We start from the raw sequence: 17,387 nt of genomic DNA, 5'->3' as shown, positions 1-17,387 counted from the left end.
TTGTGTGATTTGTCTGTAACTGGTACCTATTTGCTTGTTTTTTTTGCGGGTGTTGACGCGCATCCGTCGTTTCGTTCGCCAGAAGCTGCGCTCCAAGTCGAACACCCCGCAGCCGTCTCCCTCAGTGGAGGTGGCGCCGCCTGTTCCCGAGGAGCCGCCCGCCCAGTCGAACGGAGAGCCGGCCGGCACGGAGGGCCAGAAAGACACCCCGCAGGCCCCGTCAGAGCCCGCCAAGGAGGCGGCTGAACAGACGGCGCCGGAGGTTAAGACCGAGCCCGCGCCTGAGCCGGTGGAGGAGGGGAAGCCAGAGGTGGTCCCTGCGGCCGCAGAGGCTGAGGGGACGGAGGTGAAGGCGGAGTCTGGTGAGGCAGAGAAGCCAGTGGTGGCCGCTGAGGAGCCACAGACGGCTCCGGCCGATACGGTGGCCCCCGCTACCGCTGTGGAGAACGGCGAGACTCAGCAGACTGAGGAGACCGCTCCAGCCGAGCCGTCTTCCGCCCCTGCTGTCTCCGCGGTGAACGGGGAGACTGAGGTGACAACAGAACACCCGACGGCCGACGCTCCAGACTCGGCCGTCCAGCCGGCCCCGGCAGAGAGCTTCGACTCCCAGCCCGCGGAGAAGCCCGCTGAGGCGCCCCAGGTCCCCGAGGCCACTGTGACACCGCCTACTCCTGTGGCCACGGCCGCTCCGGCAGACGCAAAGGCAGCGTCCCCGCCACCGGCCAAAAAGGCCGCCCCGGCGACGCCGGCCAAGAAGTCGGTGTCGCCACCACCGACCGAGGCCAGTCAGGAAACGCCTGGTGAGTGGCTCACTGCGGGATAAGGATCCAATAGAGGTGTTAGCGCAACAGTGTAGCGCTTAGGTTAGTTGGGCGACGTGACCACCGATTCGAGTCACTGCGCTCGTTAGGTGTTACCCTCAATATTTTTGCGCGTCTTTTCCAATACAGCCGCCACTTCTAATATCAGAACCAAGCAGAGACTGACCTTTTTTCTGAGTTCGTCCGACGTGGACGATCTGCGCGCCTTGTTCGACTGGCGGTACCCTCGCCCTCACCCCACCCCCTGCTTTGACCGGCAGAGAGCGCGGCCGGCCGTCGTCAGGCGGGCTACACCAGCGAGGCAGCCGCCCGGGCGGCGCTGGCCGAAAAGCGGCGCAAAGCGCGCGAGGAGGCCGAGCGTCAGGCCGAACTGGAGCGGCTGCAGCGCGAGGAGCAGGAGCGCCAGGAGCAGGAGCGCGCCCGGCAGGAGGAGGAGCGCGCCCGCCAGGAGGAGCAGGAGATGATGCGGCTCATCGAGGAGGCCAAGAAGGCGGAGCAGGAGCGGCTGCAGCGCGCCATTGAGGTTGGTAGAGTGCCCAACGACCGGCACACTGAGACGGATTATATACTGCGGTGGTATATTATCCAAACTTTATATATTTTGGCTCTAAAGCATACCTCAGCTCGTCGTCTTTACACTGATGCATTCATTTTGCGCTTCCGCTGCCAATAATGAAGTTTTTGGGTGAAGTCAGTTGTCGTTCCTTCCATTCGATGATCGTCCAACCGCATGGTCATATCCTATCCATTCGAACAATCAATACACGGCGTAGTAAGTACTAAGTACGTGGTAAATAACAGTAAGTAGTAAGTACGGCGTGTAAACCTCTCCCCTCACCCCCAGATGGCCGAGCAGGAGCGTCAGGAGGAGGCACGCCGCCGCGAGCAGGAGGAGCAGCAGCGCATCCAGCGCGAGGCGGAGGAGGCGCGCGCCCGACAGGAGGCCGAGGAGGCCCGCCGGGCCGCCGCCGAAAAACTGGAGCGCGAGGAGGCCGAGCGGAAGAAGCGCCGCTCGCGCGTGGCCGAGATCATGAGCCGTACGCGTGGCGCCAGCACACCCACTAAGGTACGTGTATGGAGCAGTGGAGTAGTTGATAGTCTGAGAGAGAATGGTGGAGTGTTCGAGAAAAGTTATTTACCTGTAATGTGGGGTGATTCGGTGATTGGGTAGGCGTCTTCCGCTCGTCTTTCTTATGGTTTTCGTCGTTTTGGACCCAATGAAAGGGTGTATTGCATGACCTGTATGTCAGTTGTGGCTGCCCCGTCCATGAATATACCCACAAAGTTGTTCTTCGTAAAGGAACCTCCCGGTCATTTCTGTCTTCCTATTCAAGTGTCATTCTCCCAGCAAGCTGATGTCATTGTGTACTGAAGCGGTCTACTCCACAGTCTACAGTCTTCGGGTGTCTGCCTGACCGTCTCCAAGTATCTTCCTGACCGTCCCTTGTCTCTCTGACCGTCTCCGGGTATCTCCGTGATATGTCCCCATGTCTCCGGTATCTGCATGACTGTCCTCATGTCTCTGTGTGTCTCCCTGACCGTCCCCCGTCTCCGGGTGTCTCGGGTCGTCTCCCTGGCCTCCCCGTGTCTCCGCGTGTCGCCCTGATCGTGCCCGCTCCAGGTGTGTCCGACTGTCTCCCTGACCGTTCGGGTGTCTCCCTGACTTTCCCGGTGTCTCCGCGTGTCGCCCTGACCGTGCCCGCTCCGGCAGGCTGAAGAGGCCGCAGGGCTGACCCAGGTAGGTCCCCCTCCGTGGCCGGTCTGAACACCTGGGAGTGTCACGGAAGGTCGCTAACTCGTGGGGGCATGTGTGCGCGTCTGCGGTGGTCTTTGGTCACGGTAGAGGCTTGGAGGTTGTACCCTGCAGTTCAGTTGGCGAGGTCTGGCTTCAGTCGGTGGCTATTTTGTTTGTCCTGGGCTTCATTCTTTGGCTTTTGGAAGTATGTTGGCAACGGTAAGCTTCCAACTCTGTTTTACAATGGTTTAAATGCTTTGGAGGTCATATGCTTCCATCTCCGTTTTTTTAACAAAGGCCGAAACGTATCATTGAAATGCTAGGACTGCTATCGTATTTTAAACACAAAACTCGTTTGGTCCCAGTCAATAAGGTTTAGTGTCTCCTGTTCGACGGTTTTCTATTTCGAAAAGTGTTCGCGTGTATTCGTCAATAAGACAAATGCGGCTGGCATCAGTTTCATGATTTCTAAACGGCATTTGCTGGCTCTTCGAAGGTTTATTTCCATAGTTGCCTGCAGTACTTCAAGCCTCTGGAACCGGTCTGCATGCTTGTTGTGTAGGCACTAGATAATGCCCCGGACACTATCGCAATTCGCATCCTCCTGTGATTTTAGATGACTGGAGGTCGGTTGCACTTGGCGTCTCAAACTCCGCATCCGGCATCACACCAACCTAACCTTAGCGTTGTAACGGGTCTATCTAACTCGGTGTAGACTAGGTTGTCATACGATTGTTAGTGGAGGCGTATGTATGTTTATTTAATGGCTTGGTATTCATCTGGTATTTCATTTACGGCAGCTTGCTTACGGCATGTTTTGGGCGATGAATAGCTAGTTATTTCCCCGGGAAAACACTCACATCCAGGACCGAAGTATGGAAACTAATGCTCCAATTAAGCGCTTACCGAGGCTGGTGTCAGCTGATGGCACTCACATTTGCAGGCGCTCACTCCAATCTTCGTCATTTTGTCATGTGTTGTCTCGTATTTCGTGAACGGTGATGGCTTCTGCTGGTGTTTGCTTGCCTGGTGGATACCTGCTGGTGTCATGCTTTGATTACAGCTATGTCAAGTCTTTTTTGTGATGAACCTTTTAACTTCAGGATTTTTCTTTTTAGTTAACGTTTGGAGCTGGAAATGTGTTTCACCCGCTACGTTCTAGTTCAGTGCGAGTTGATTCAATCCGTGACCTGTTAGCCCGTATCCCAGCGGTCTGACTGTCCCTCCCTCCGCAGACCACCTCTGTGACGGACCTGAAGGCGATGAACTCCCCGGCCTCGGCGCCGGCCGACCGCACTGTCTCGGTGATGGACCTGAACGCCATGAACGCCGCGCAGAGCGCGCAGCCGCCGCCGGCCGACCTGTCGGCGTCCGTCTCCGACCTGAGCGTCATCAGCGCCGACGCGCCGGCCGCCGCCCCCGCCCCCGCCCCCGCGCCCGCCCCCGCCGCGCCCGCCGCGCCGGCGGCCGACCAGCCGGAGCCCATGTCGACCGACTCCAGTCCTCTGCCGGCCAGTCCGGTGCACTCGAACGGAGCGGGCACGACCAACGGCCAGGCGCCGGCGGTGGATCCGCCCGGACGCGCCGACAGCGGCGTCACCAGCGGAGAGTTCGGGTCAGTGGCCGAGAGAGGAGAGATGTTGTGGAGCGGGAATTCGGGCGGGCGTCGGGCTCCAGCCGAGGGGGACAAGGGAGGGGCGACTGAGTGCTGGAACTGCTCGACGGGGTGCTGATGAGAAGCAGCGATGGGTGGAATACTGGCAAGGGAACAGAATTGAGGTGGATGGGACACTTGAGCTGAACAGGGAGGAAACAGATTTGATGGGGCCTAGAGTGATTATCTGAGCCAAGAGAGACAGCGTAGACGGTGTGCAGCTGAAATGGAACACTATCTGAGAGGTACAACACACGGGTGGAATAGTATCCGTTGGCGAGGCGATTGCTCTGGGATGCCCAGACTTACCCTACTTGTGTTTTTGGATGGTTTAGTCATGTTGCTGGAATCTGGCAGCTTCTCTCACGAAGGTCGCGTAAAGATGTCCGATTTTCCATCTCTATCGTGACTAACCGACCTCGGTTCTCCGGTCTCCAGGTCCAGTCTGTCGTCGCTGGACCCGCTCAGCCTCAAGTCGACGTCGACGGTCAGCAACGACAACGACTCGTTGAACTCGAACGTGTCCGAGTCGACCCCGACGCCTTCGCTGACGTCTGTACCGGCGGCGGCGACGGAGGCCGAGCCGTGCCGGCCAGCACCGCAGATCGCCGGTCAGTGAGGGCATAACTTCAGGAAATGGGCGATGTTGGACGGTTAGGTGGACGGGGGGCTCATGGGAGCGGTGATTGCGCACCGTCTTGAACCGAATATCTGAACTCAGTCTCCCCGTCTCTCCGAGCCGGGCGACGGACGAGCTAGCTCGTGGGAGTAATTAAAGAGTTGAAGTGAGCCTGTCTTTACATGCGATGGCTTTAGCGTTTGGAGATCTTCCATGCTGAGTCCGCTGTTTGTACTAGCTACGTTTAAATTTCTGTCCCCACGTCGGATGTGTTGAACTCTCTCGCTGTCCCTTTGTCTGATACGGTCCTCTGTTCCTGTATTTGACGTGGTCCCCTATCCCTGTGTCTGCTGTCTGACACCGCCACCTAGTTTCCCTACCCGTGTCCGATACCCTCCCTGTCCCTTTGTCCGGAACGCGGTCTTCTGTTCCCGTCTGAATGTATGTCTGACTCCCCCTGCCATTATGTCTGATACCCTGTGACTGACGCGTCCCCCCACCCCCGTGCGTTTCAGATCTGCTCCAGATGTAGACGGTGCGAGTGTGTCTGTGTGCTCTGGGAGGACGGTGTGAGCGGCTGTGCGCCCGTGTTGGTGTGTATGTGCGTGTGTCAGAGACAAGTGTTACGCTGTGACCGGTCGGTGAGCCGGCCGGGGCAATAGTGATATCGGCGGGCGGACTGACCCGCGCCGACAGACCGGCGGACAGCCCGTGCGCGCCGCCCCGGTGTGCCCGGGGTACTAATACGAGTATGTGAGCCGACAGCAGGTCTTGGACGCCCGTTTTAGCTGTATCACACACTAAGTCGAGCGCGCTCGCTCGCGCCTGTATACACTCTGTATTAGCCTGCCAGCGGCGGGGTGTTACCCGTTCCTAACACTCGCCGCGCTGCTGCTGTTGGAAGTATTCCTTAACACGTTTTCGGGGAGCGGTGCGGCCGTGGGCTGCTGGTTGACGTTTGCCGCAGACTGCGGCCGAGAAGGGGTCGCCCTGTGTGGGGCGGCCACGCCAGCCGGAGGGGCTACCGTGCACCCGCCGGCGACGGCGGGGGAGAGTTGTTCGGCAGTTCAGTCATATTCCCCGCGAGAAGAGTTTATTTTGCGGCGTTCGACTGTAAAATAAACGCCGCAGCGATGTAATCTATTTCGGCGTGTTCGTGTTGGTGCGTCGCGCCGCCCGCTCGGCCAGCCGTGTCGGGCGGCGCACGGCGAATGGACGGGTGCTGAAATATAAACTCGATACTATGCGTCCGAGTCGACACTTCAACGTCAACTGGGCGATAGTCCTGGCGTCCGGCGATACTGGTTGTAGATGGGATGACATGGGGGTGATCAAACACTTGATTGCTGTATTGAAGGCATCCATGCCGCATCACAGGCAAATGTCAAAATACGATAATGCACTCGTGATATTGACTATTGACTATATTGACTCGTGATATGACTATTAATAGCTTCTAAAGCATTTGATATGATGTTGGCTTACACCTGACTAGATAGTTCGTAGTCCTAAGGCCAGTTTTACCAACAGAAAAATAGCCGCCTGCCGGAATTTTGCCCAAAGACCGCTTCACATACGATGGGCATGTAAGCGGATAGGGCTTTACTGTTTACGCTCTGTATGTGAAGCATTCCTTAGGCAAAAAATTCCGGCAGGCGGCTATTTTTCTGTTGGTAAAACTGACCTCTGAGCTCTATTATTGCGACACGAACGAATAACATCCAGTGCACACAAGCCAGAAAATATTTCTACAACACCACACTATCACAAACCCATCCAGTCTCCAAACGACTCCAGGCAAAAGTGCGGTAGTCCCCTGCTGATACAATGCAAGATTTACAGACGAAAAAATAAAAACGAGTATCGCAACACACATGACGCCTGGGACAGGCGCTCGCCCCTCCATCCAATGGTCCCTGACCCTCCCTGGTGACGATTCACTGGCCGCAGAATTCCGTGGGGTCTTAGACTTAGTGAGCCGTGACCAACGGTCGCTGACCCATCGATTGCCGCTCAACCTCAGCAGACACCCAGTCAGCCGGGGCCGGGCGCGCCGCTCAGCCAGGACCCTGCGCTCCAATCAGTCTCAGCAGACACCCGGTCAGCAGCAGGAGCCCCGTCGGCGGCAGGCGGAGCTCGGCCGCGCCCGTGGAGGCGGCAGGAGCCACGGCCACCTCCTCCGCTCGGGAGATGAACCGGTACCGGGCCTCGAACCCCGTGGCCTCGAACTGACCGTTTGAGTGAAACGTCAGTCTGTGGGAGAGTAGTACCCGAGTCAGTGGTTGGCAGATTCAGCTTTCGTCCGAAGAGCTGTCATCTCTCCTGAGATGCCAGGGAGTGCCGGATCCCGACTGAACCCACCACAGGGCTTCAGCAGTCAGTTGGTGTGAGTGTTCAGTGTTGAGGGGCGGAAGTAACCACTACTATCTCGTAACGCGAGGGACTGAGACACCCGGGTATCTGCAGACAAGGGCACGACACTTGTGACGAAATCTGTGCAGGAAATCACAATCTTTCTAGTAGAGGTTTATTTGTCATTGGGTCTACAGTGCAGGGATATTTCATCTCGCACTCCTCTGAGATGCAAAGATAAGAATTTGTTATCTCTGCATCCCTCTGAGATGCGAAGATAAGGTCTCGAGGGTTCATAGCTAAAAATCAAGAGTTCAAGTGATGATGGGTCAATAAGCGAACCATTTTTAACGGTTATTTGTGTATGAAGCTTATGAAATAAATACAAAATACTCTAAATCTATTTTTACATAGATGAATACATTTGAATATGATATTTAAATAAGTGAGAATAAACCTCAACATAGAAAGATATAGGATTCCTCATGGCTCACTCGTGGAAGATCGGATATCTTTTCCTCGCGTGTTACAGAAAAACCTCGCTCCTTCGTCGCTCGGTTTTTCAGTAACCCGCTTGGAAAAGATATCCTTATCTTCCACTCGGAGCCATGAAGAATCCTCTATTTCTGGAGCCTCGGAACTCGACGGCAGAACGCAACGGGGTCTACAAACAGCGCCACTTGGACTCTACACACAACGGTACGCACTGTTATCAGCGGTGTAAATTAGAGTTGCAAAGTTTTCCCAATGGGCTGCTACCGGCACCGCCCCGCCCCACAAACATTTTCTGGGATACCGGCATGCTACCACGCCCCCAGCAAAAAACCGCCAAATTACCGGCATACTAAAAAACCTGCATTCTTGATTCTGGCTTACCCCTACATGAGATGCCACATTTTGGCAATTTCAGTAACCGCCCCACCCAGCAGCCACCCATTGTCCAACTTATTACAATTCAATAGCCTCTTAGTGTCCAAAGTTTGAATCATATGCTGATAATTTTTTGTGCAAAATCAAAAATACCGGCATGCTACCGGCAAGACATGCCAGATACCACGAAAAAAAACCTGCGGTAGTGAAAAATTACCGGCATGCCGGTAGTGCGGTAGGGAAATTTTGCAACTCTAGTGTAAATGCTTGGCGGTCAGTATTATCCATCCATCGCTCAGCGTTGCTCACCTCAGATGGCCGGTGTCAGCGATGAGCGGGTTGGGTGGCGCCGTGTCCCCACAGTACCGCTCCGGCGGCCCGTGCCCGGCGCCCTGGTAATCCAGACCGTCCACGGGGGACCGATCGCCGGAGTCCACCTCCAGATAGTCAGAGGACGAGCCGAGCCGGCAACTGGGGAAAACGGCACGCACTGACATAGCTAGACAGGTTAGTTTACACACATGAAACTCGGTAAATTACTTACGCGAACTTCGTTAAACCTCGTGAACCTCTCTTGAACCTCCTCCAAGCCACCCTAATACAAACACTGGTCCACTGTGCAAGATGAAAAGTTCACAATCAATAAAATAGACAAATACACACTGACTCACGGGTAGATGCCCTCCACATCGAAGTAGCCGAACTGCACCAGAACGGTCTCGTTGGCGCCTCCGATAAAGTAGAAGTGGCAGTCCGTGTTACCGGGATAGTAGCCTGGCGCGTTTGGCGTCCGGAAGGTTCCCTCCCTCAGCATGCTGCTCCGGAACTCGAAGGCACAAGAACTGGTCGGCAGCTGGACGCCGGTGGTGAGTCCGTAATCTGAAACAAAACGCTAGAAGTAATCAATAACCTAAGTCGTCAAAGGAATGATTTATTTCTATCTAATTACAAAGTGGTTGCAATACAGCATTGCTCGATGTTTCGCTGGTGGGTGGACGCGGTAATCTATGTGCTAAAAACAGGCAGACACCCTCCACCGGAGCAGCTCCCGCACCTCTGACAAACCGGTAGGTGGCTCTGAAGCCGGTTGGTCCGGTTGGTCCCGCGCCGGTGGCGCCGCCCGTGGCGAACAGTAGAAGCAGCCGGTGGTCAGGGGACATAACTCGAGCTGGCTGGCCGGAGCCGCAGAGTCGACGGAGCAGCCTGAGTCGGCCGGCCGACAGACCGAGAACGGTCACCGAGTCGGCGCCGCGACACCTGGGGGCGGCAGAGGGTCAGGACAGGCGAAACGCTGCGCCATAGTCCAATTAGTCATGCCTGCAAACGTCCGGCAAATAGATGTTCGCCTGAAGAGCTAAGGAGCCACTGTAGGCTCACAATAGAAACATGCTTATCAGCATTTATGCCGCCGAAGTGGGCAAGGCCATGTAAGTGCCTTGTGTCATTATTTACGACCAATCTTCGTATCCCGGACGTATATCGATGACATATTGAACTTGGGCTGCAGCATTTCAAGTACTGGAGCGTCAGCGTACCTACCCTTTTACATGTGAAAACAATGCGCAAAACAGTTTTTTTTAGGGCTATAGATGACTTACGTTTTGAGCGTTGTGTTTTTCCTCAGGTCGAAGTGTTCGAAGTGAAGGATAACTCTATCGTTACCGTTTCCCTGGAATTCGTACCTGGAAGAAGAACACGTTATTGTGCTTATTTGCGCTGCATACTGATCACTATTCACTGCAATCACCGATTGTTGCAACATGGGGGCTTATCTCCCATGGTTTTGACCAAGTGACCTGGGACTGGCCTTCAATTGTATGGGCTGGCATCTGCACAATCCGGTTCCGCGGAACTGGTTTTTACTACGGCCGCAATCCGAAACCGGACGTAGCTAGGTGGTCGGAGGCTGCACTGGGCATCGTTAGACACGAAAACATCTAAAAACATGTTTTACCGCAAATTTCAGCGAAGTCTCAATGACTTGGGAGTCGAAGAATGAAATGGGACGGAAGATGTGGTCAATAGTCACATAGAGATCTTATATACACGAAATCAAGTGAAACGAAACGAAATCGCCACGAAATCAAGTGCTTTAACCCGGCGGCCGCTGGGCCTCCGCGCCACCCGCCGGCCGCTGGGGGGGGGGGGGCATAAAGTTGCCCCCCCTTTACTTCTGCGACGATATCGTCGCAACGCGAAGAGATAGAGAAGCGAAACTTTGCACACATCTTCCTGAATACCTAGCCGAGGTTGTGTCCAAATTTGGTGTCGATCCCATTTGAAATGACGTCACAGTGACGTCATAAGTGAAATTATAGATTTGCGACTCTCATATTCCTCACGATACAGCACATATATGGAACCGAATATAAAGGGCCGATTATTGGTCAGAAACTAGATGGAAGTGTAGTAAGATGTTTTAGGATGACAGCAGGTGCTGTCTAGTTCATTTACAGTCGAGTTTCATGCTCAGCGTCATCAGAAACGGTCCATATCGGAAAACGACAAAACTTTATGACGTCACTGTGACGTCATCTTAGGTGCTACAACCACCAAACTTTCCTCAAACATTGCCTAGGTATTCATTTGAAGCTATGCCAAGTTTCACGTTCGTAGCTCATCAGGTTTCGGAGATATTTCACAAAACGTAAAGGGGGGGCAACTTTATGCCCCCCCCCCCCCAGCGGCTCGTGGGTTAACATATGCGTGTCATCTCTATGTATATAAGATCTCTATGAATAGTCATCACTACCCAAGTTGCGTTGTTGGATATAATTACTAAGTTATAATATTGTTTCGCGACTGCTCTACAGTCGACGGTCAAACCGATCTCGGGCCCCTGAGGCCCCCTGCTCACGCGGCGGCCCGGAGCCTCTCCTTCCGACGGTCCGGGCCCCTCCCCGGCGCCCCGGCCCCTCCTAGCTCCTCCCCGGTAGCCCCGGCGCCAGTGCGGTGCCCACCTGCAGAGGATATTAGCCGGGTAGGTCAGCGGGTGGCCGGGACTGGACACCTCGCCGGACCTCGTGTCGCCAGACAGCACCATCTGGTGGCAGCTGAGCTCTGCGGGAGACAGAGAACAAGGTCACACGGTGCCGGCCGATCACCGGTCGGCAGCACACGGCGACACTCGGACATAAAACGTCTTTAAAGGGAGATAATGAGCTTTCTTTTTTCTTAAATAAAAATTACTCGACATCTATACTATTTCTACTGTAGTTTCTATAAAATATGAAAAATTCCTAGCACATTTTCGTATGTGAAAAAGGTTTTTATTTTTGCAAAAAAGAAGCAGTACTTGCAGTACTTGTAACACCCACCGAAATGCGTTGTCCTTCTCTATAAAAAGTCGCAGTATATGGCGCTTTTGTTTCAAACAGCGACGCTTGGGTTTTTGTTTATGTTATCGCCTTGTCGTTGCTTGGTTGTAAGGATTCTAATTTGAATTAGAGTTAATTCGGTTTAGAATTAATTAGATTCTAATTCGGGGGTACATAGTGCCTACTCTTCTTTGTTTCCAAGTAATATTTTGCGCCACAAATGAACGGCATGCGCCAGAAACGCAGCCAAATCTTGCGATTGCGACTACGAAATTCATTATTTTGGCGTCAGAGCCTGAAGCGAAAAATACAAGCATATTTATTTCAAAAAGACTTCAGGTTTGTCGAACGGTGTTATGATAATTTTGATAACAGTACTGCATAAGTTTTTCAGTGATGCCGCAAAAGTGTTGTATCTATCTTCTTTTATTGTGCAGTCGGCGGGACCGATTCAAAATTGAGTCGTTGCTACTAAAATAGCAGCATATGGCGTCAGATGATGAACAGGAAAAATAGTTGCGTAAATTTAGACATAAACCACCCCCAAACCATGAATATCTTTTGAAGGCACTATAGACGACCATTAACTAACTAGAAGTCATGAAGATCAAATGTAAGGAATACGCTCATTTTACAAAATTACATGCAAGTACCAAAAAGTGATGTAAGTACTTATTCAACGGTCATTTTCAGCGCTCCCCGCTAACGTGACTTCAAGTTGAGATATTTGCGGCAAGGTACCGAATTGAGCAAAATGGTTTTAATTTACATTATAACTTGTTGTGTTTTGTCAGAAAATGGTCCTAACTTAGATTTTGTGAAAAAAGGTCATTATCTCCCTTTAAAAGGCGCCCAGCGGCGTCTGAACGGGCTATTTATTGTGAGAAACCTCTTCAAATCACCGAGGATGTGGGGCAAGTGGGTGCAGACGCTGAAATGTTCTTCAATTAAATGCAACTACGCAACTCGTAGAACGCCGACCTTAATTATCCCTTGATGACTGATCGCTATACAAAACTAAAGTGATGGTTTGCAGGCTAATGGGATTCTAAGCTTGTCGCCTGTGAGCCTCTGCATATCCGGTCACTGGTATTACAACCAATGACCTGTGGTGAACAAGCAAACAGCCCCAGGCAGGGTGTGCGCCCTTCGCCTCGTAAGTAATCCACGCACGTGACGCTGCAGATTTGGTCTCTGGTCAGCCTCTCAGCATGTGGGCATTGAGTGCACTGCGCAATGCGCGCAGTCCATACCGCTTATTCAAACAGACCCGCGCAGAAAACGCTGCTGTGACACTTGACTGTTACTTTAGTCGAGCGCAGGGGCGCGGGAACTATACTTTCCGACTGGGGGGGGGGGGGGCACACCATAATAGAGGTCAACCTAGGGTATCCCCAAATCTAGTTTTCTCACCGGTTTTAGGCCACTTATTTTTCACCCCTCGGCTTTTTTTTAACAAAAAAGAAAACATTTGCAAAAAAAGTGTGGTATTCCGTCTCAAAGCTGTGGGGGCACCGCCCCCACGGGTGGGGGCCCCAGAGTTGGGGGGGCAAGGTGCCCCCACTGCCCCCCCCCCCCCCCACCCCCGGCTCCCGCGCCTATGGTCGAGCGAGGCGGATTCGGGCGCGGTGATAGCAGCGGTGCATGAGAGAATATCCTCCGTGTGACTTGGGATAATATGTGCTGGGTTGGAGGTAAACGTAATAGCTCGCTGGAAGCGAAACTGCCACAATAGGGGCATGAAGAAAATTAGTGGGTCTGCCGAGGGCGAGGACCTCCCGAGTAGTAACACGAGTCATGCTGAAAGATGGAAGCAGTTAGTGTGTGGAGTCGCCCGTTCACGGGCTCAATACAAAACCGCACCGTCATGCTGACTCATCAGATTTGACCACGTTCAAACGGCCAGGCGATCCACTTGACGGCGTTCCGTGCCGTGGCTTAGCTTTCGAATACCAAAAGTCAGAACAGTGGGACGCGTTTGTGATGAGTCTTCTCGGCGTGACAATCGGTAACGTTTTATATAAATTAATTACGGATTTTGATATACAAACAAATAATCGCAATAGGAATAGATCACGCGATGAGAAGCAGCACACGAAATCTGCTGACGAGAGATTGTGATCACTGATCAGCCTTAAAAATGATAGTTTTGCGGTCACGGTCAGGGTCAGATCAACTGCTAAAGATCGAGATATCGGGAAAATCGGGATTCCCTGCGATGCACCGTTTCGGAGGCAAGTACAGTGAAGTAAAAAGTAGAACCGTTTGACGCCAGCAAGTCCCGAGTTAAATGTTCATTGTTCAGTGCTCACCGCAGCGCGTTTCCGACGGGAGATATACCGATGTTCTGTTGATGGTGTCCCCTGGAAACGATCGACAATGTATTTATTACGGAACCGTATTGACGAAGAACTTAATTGTAAATATAAACTTTTTATGAGAAAGAGAATCTCTAAACAATGGTATGCTTCAAAGGCCCATGATCGAAATATATTTAAAGGTACACTGAACAAATATACGAGTCAATGCGGTGTTTAAGCTTATTCTTATTGCGTTTCACGCTTGCATTTTTCCAAAATACATCGATGGATACATAGTACATACCGATAATCATTCCCATGACGTCCAAGTCTTCCAAATACTTGTGAAAGTTTGATGCTTGTTGGGAAAACCGGGGGGAATGAGAACATTGTCAGTTCAGCCAGTCTCTCGGATTTACAAAGGTGGCTTTACGAAACACATGGCACCGGCCTGACAGTCGTTAAAGGGACCCTCCCACCTTCAAAAAAGTTAATGAATTGGCATGAAACTGATGTCGCTCGGTTCAGAAAGAGCAAAAATGAATATCTACCAAATTTCATCGAAAAATATTCACCGGTTTTCAAGATATTAGACTTTTACTTTTGTTTACTTTTTGGGATCTCCGCTGTTCCTAGCGATTTTATTTGAAAGTGCGGCATTTGTTGCGCGCAAAGCAGCATATACCACCGCGTGCTGCCAAACGTTTTAGTAAAAGATTTAAAAATCGTTAGATCTCCGCTGACGTCACAAATTCTAAGGGGGCATACCAATGCATTAGCCCCTTAGAATCCGAAAACTGCAAGTTTGAAATTCCATATCTCCGAATTAAAGCATTTTTCGATGTTGTGAATGCCCAAACCGGTATTTTCAGGCCAAGGCCACCAATTTGGCTATCTCAACTCAAAACTAATGTTAAGGTGGGAGAGTCCCTTTAAAACGTTCAATTAAGAGCAAATTAGCGATATTTCAAGAATCTTCAAAACAAGCTTTACTAAAGTCATCCAACCAAAACAAACGCACATTCGGCCGTGCAGCGTGTTTAGGATCTGATAAAGGCATATAATTTGTTTGAGACATACGTCCGATTCCCTTACGTATCAGATCCGGCGGCAGGTCCCGTCGGCCCGGGTCCTCCTCAAACCGGTACTCCAGCTTGAACCCGGCCACCGGGCGCCGCACGTGACCGCCGGCACCGTCCGGTGCTGCGGTCACGTGACTGGTCACGTGCAGGTACGGTCCCGATGAGGTGACCTGTACGACACGACCTGAGCGGCAGATTTCGGCGATCACCTGGGCCCGCTCCGTGGTCCCGCCGTGCACGACCAGACGGTCTCCTGAGGCACAGCTGGCGGTCGGGAACGGGGTGAGAAGGTCAGATGGTGAGGGATCCGGCTAGCGACTGCTCTGATTAATAAAAATGGGAGACTTATAAACATCTCGATATGGAAAACATGGTAACTCAGTTTTGTATGGTCTGCAAAAAACAGGTTAACACAGGTAGAGTGTCGTCAAACCCAAGGCTCAAAGTCAAACCGAAACAATGAATTTTTAACCCGCGCCCCGCTGGGCTATTCAGCCATACGCGCCCTGCTGGGGGGGGGGGGCAGATTCTGCCCCCCCCTGTCTAACTTCCAAACCGATGGTCGTAGAAAGACGGGGAAAACGGCAATCGAAAGCTCTCAACAAGGCGGATCTTTAGAGCCCAAATTTTTTTGCTTAACTAGGTCAGAGGTCAGGTCAAGGTCAGGTCAAGGGTACAACATGCAAGTTTCTACAGTATCGGCCTTGCACCGTAGTTGCCGAAGAATGGACTGAGACTGATAGCCCAAAACGTGTTCTTAGACTACCAAGACAATATTCGTTGCATACAATGTCATTCAAAGTTCAAGGTCAAGGTCAGGTCAGGTCAGGTCAGGTCAGGTCACCAAAAACAAAATATGGAAAAGGGCATGTGCGACACATGTTTTATGGGTCATTTTACGCATAGAATTCAATAGGCACACTCAATAAGTGATATGGACCACCTCTGGATGAATTTGAGGTCGAGGTCAGGTCAAGGTCAGGTCAAGTGAGGTCAAATTTTGAAGTTGGTTGTTAAGGCCTAAAAAGGTGTCTATCTGATACAGTTTTTCACGGCGAATCGAATGGTGCTATTTTTGTTTCCGTACGAGGTCTAGAACTTCCAAAAAAATCATTTTTCAAAATTTTTGTGTGTCATGACGTCATAAAATTTTGAATAACTCCCACATTTTTGAACCGATTCTTCTAAAAATTGGTATGTAGGTGCACATAGACCACTTCCCTGACATATATTCCGGTTTTTTTCGATACACTCAAAATTTTGGATTTTATAATTATTTTTCCAAAAAAGTCAGTTTTTTGAAAAAAAATTGGGCCAAAATCCAAAATTTTCAAAAAACCGAGATATTCATTTGATAGACAAAGTAGAATCACGTATAATCTTTTTGTTACGTCTTGATTCCTTTAAAAATGAAGATGTTAGCGGCGTTTGAAATTTTGCCGTTTTTTAGGCGAAAATGGCGAACATGACGTCACTAAAACGTCAATTTCTCAAAAATTTTCCGACGGATTTCGCTCAAATTTTCAGGGAACGTGTCAAATTGATGTATGATAAGGTACTGAAAGTTTGGCGTCGCTGGCGTAACGCGTTTAGAAGTTATTGGCGAAAAACGGGAGGGGGGGCAGATTCTGCCCCCCCCCCCAGCGGGGCGCGGGTTAAGTTAGTGTTAGCTTCGCTATTTTAACCACAAGGAGAAAGATAGAAGTGCGCCCCAGCCCCCAGTCCCTCACGTCCTGTCCTGGGCATCTGACTAGGCGACTGACCTGCTGTCCCCGGAGACTGACCTGATGTGCCCCGCGCTCCCCCCCCCCCCCGGCGACTGACCTGCTGTCGGCTGGCTGCAGCGCCACCCGTACTGCCGTGAGCGTCACTCGCTGTTCCCGGGAGCCGTACAGAGTGTAGGAGCAGTTCCGGTGCGGAGAGAGCGCCGGGAAACCCTCGGAGAAGATGGAGCCCGACTGGCGGTCCTCGCTGAGCAGGAGCAGGTGACAGCCGCCCCCGGACAGACGCTGACCCCGGGTCACAAACTGATCTGTCCGCAGCGGCAGTCAGTTTGGTAGACATGCACGCCTACTACCTCTCCATCACAGTCTGCTAAGTGCTAATGGAAGTGGTAAAATGGAGTGGATAATTTGAAGTAAGTATGGCTCTCGCGAGTTTAAGCGGTAGGTTTTGCCGTTTTGCATTTCCGGCTATATCCCAGAAACTAATCGATATAAGATGAAGCCACTTTAGAGGATCATGGCAGGCATGTGTACGAATAAATCGATCGCTACTTCAATCCTTAAAAGATTTAACGAAGAAGATATAGCCGGAGATTTACCAAATATCATAAGGGGCAAAACCTACCGCTAAAACCCGTGAGACCTGACCACGCCTGCCGGTCTGTGTCAGTTTATTATGTGCATTCATTTGTGAGGTACCTAAGTTATCGAGAATTCGGTTACGGGCATGCAATAACAGTGGTTTCCGCATGCGATAGGATGAGCGATAAACGATAATCGATAATTATCGCTGTTAAGTAAATTGGTTATCGTTATCGTGTATCGCTATATTTTCAAAATTATCGCTCATCCACTTACCGCAAGTTACAAAAATTATAATCGATAAACGATTAAATGTAAAACGGGATGGAAG

The 17,387-nt window shown here is 51.6% G+C and overlaps 2 protein-coding genes across 13 annotated transcripts in view; one reads left to right on the top strand and one right to left on the bottom strand.

Annotated features, from left to right (window-relative positions):
- Positions 1-6,075, top strand: part of LOC122377642 (MAP7 domain-containing protein 1-like) — a 46,445-nt gene extending 40,370 nt beyond the window's left edge. For 10 of the 12 annotated variants that reach the window (XM_043357912.1, XM_043357916.1, XM_043357914.1 and 7 more), the window contains 7 exons: positions 83-800; positions 1,082-1,344; positions 1,666-1,887; positions 2,533-2,559; positions 3,792-4,171; positions 4,649-4,821; positions 5,345-6,075. In XM_043357912.1, the coding sequence (XP_043213847.1) occupies positions 83-800; positions 1,082-1,344; positions 1,666-1,887; positions 2,533-2,559; positions 3,792-4,171; positions 4,649-4,821; positions 5,345-5,361 (1,800 nt within the window). In that variant the 3' untranslated portion in view covers positions 5,362-6,075. The remainder of the gene's footprint in view (positions 1-82; positions 801-1,081; positions 1,345-1,665; positions 1,888-2,532; positions 2,560-3,791; positions 4,172-4,648; positions 4,822-5,344) is intronic. The other 2 variants (XM_043357919.1, XM_043357911.1) reach the window with 1 other exon arrangement.
- A 463-nt stretch (positions 6,076-6,538) lies between these two features.
- LOC122377617 (suppressor of lurcher protein 1-like) lies at positions 6,539-17,083 on the bottom strand. Its single transcript, XM_043357856.1, has 11 exons — positions 17,074-17,083; positions 16,575-16,782; positions 14,764-15,014; positions 13,973-14,026; positions 13,681-13,731; positions 11,012-11,111; positions 9,650-9,733; positions 9,106-9,308; positions 8,723-8,930; positions 8,361-8,522; positions 6,539-7,082 (listed from the first exon to the last, which is right to left on the bottom strand). Exons 1-11 carry the CDS (start codon positions 17,081-17,083, stop codon positions 6,887-6,889), a joined length of 1,527 nt encoding a protein of 508 aa, XP_043213791.1. The 3' UTR covers positions 6,539-6,886.
- Between the last annotated feature and the right edge of the window lie 304 nt (positions 17,084-17,387).

Source organism: Amphibalanus amphitrite, unplaced genomic scaffold, assembly GCF_019059575.1.
Source record: "Amphibalanus amphitrite isolate SeventyFive unplaced genomic scaffold, NRLGWU_Aamphi_draft 000048F_arrow, whole genome shotgun sequence".
In the NCBI taxonomy this organism is placed as follows: domain Eukaryota; kingdom Metazoa; phylum Arthropoda; class Thecostraca; order Balanomorpha; family Balanidae; genus Amphibalanus; species Amphibalanus amphitrite.
The sequence above is the reverse complement of the archived record's forward strand: the minus strand, read 5'-3'. Positions and strand labels throughout refer to the sequence as shown.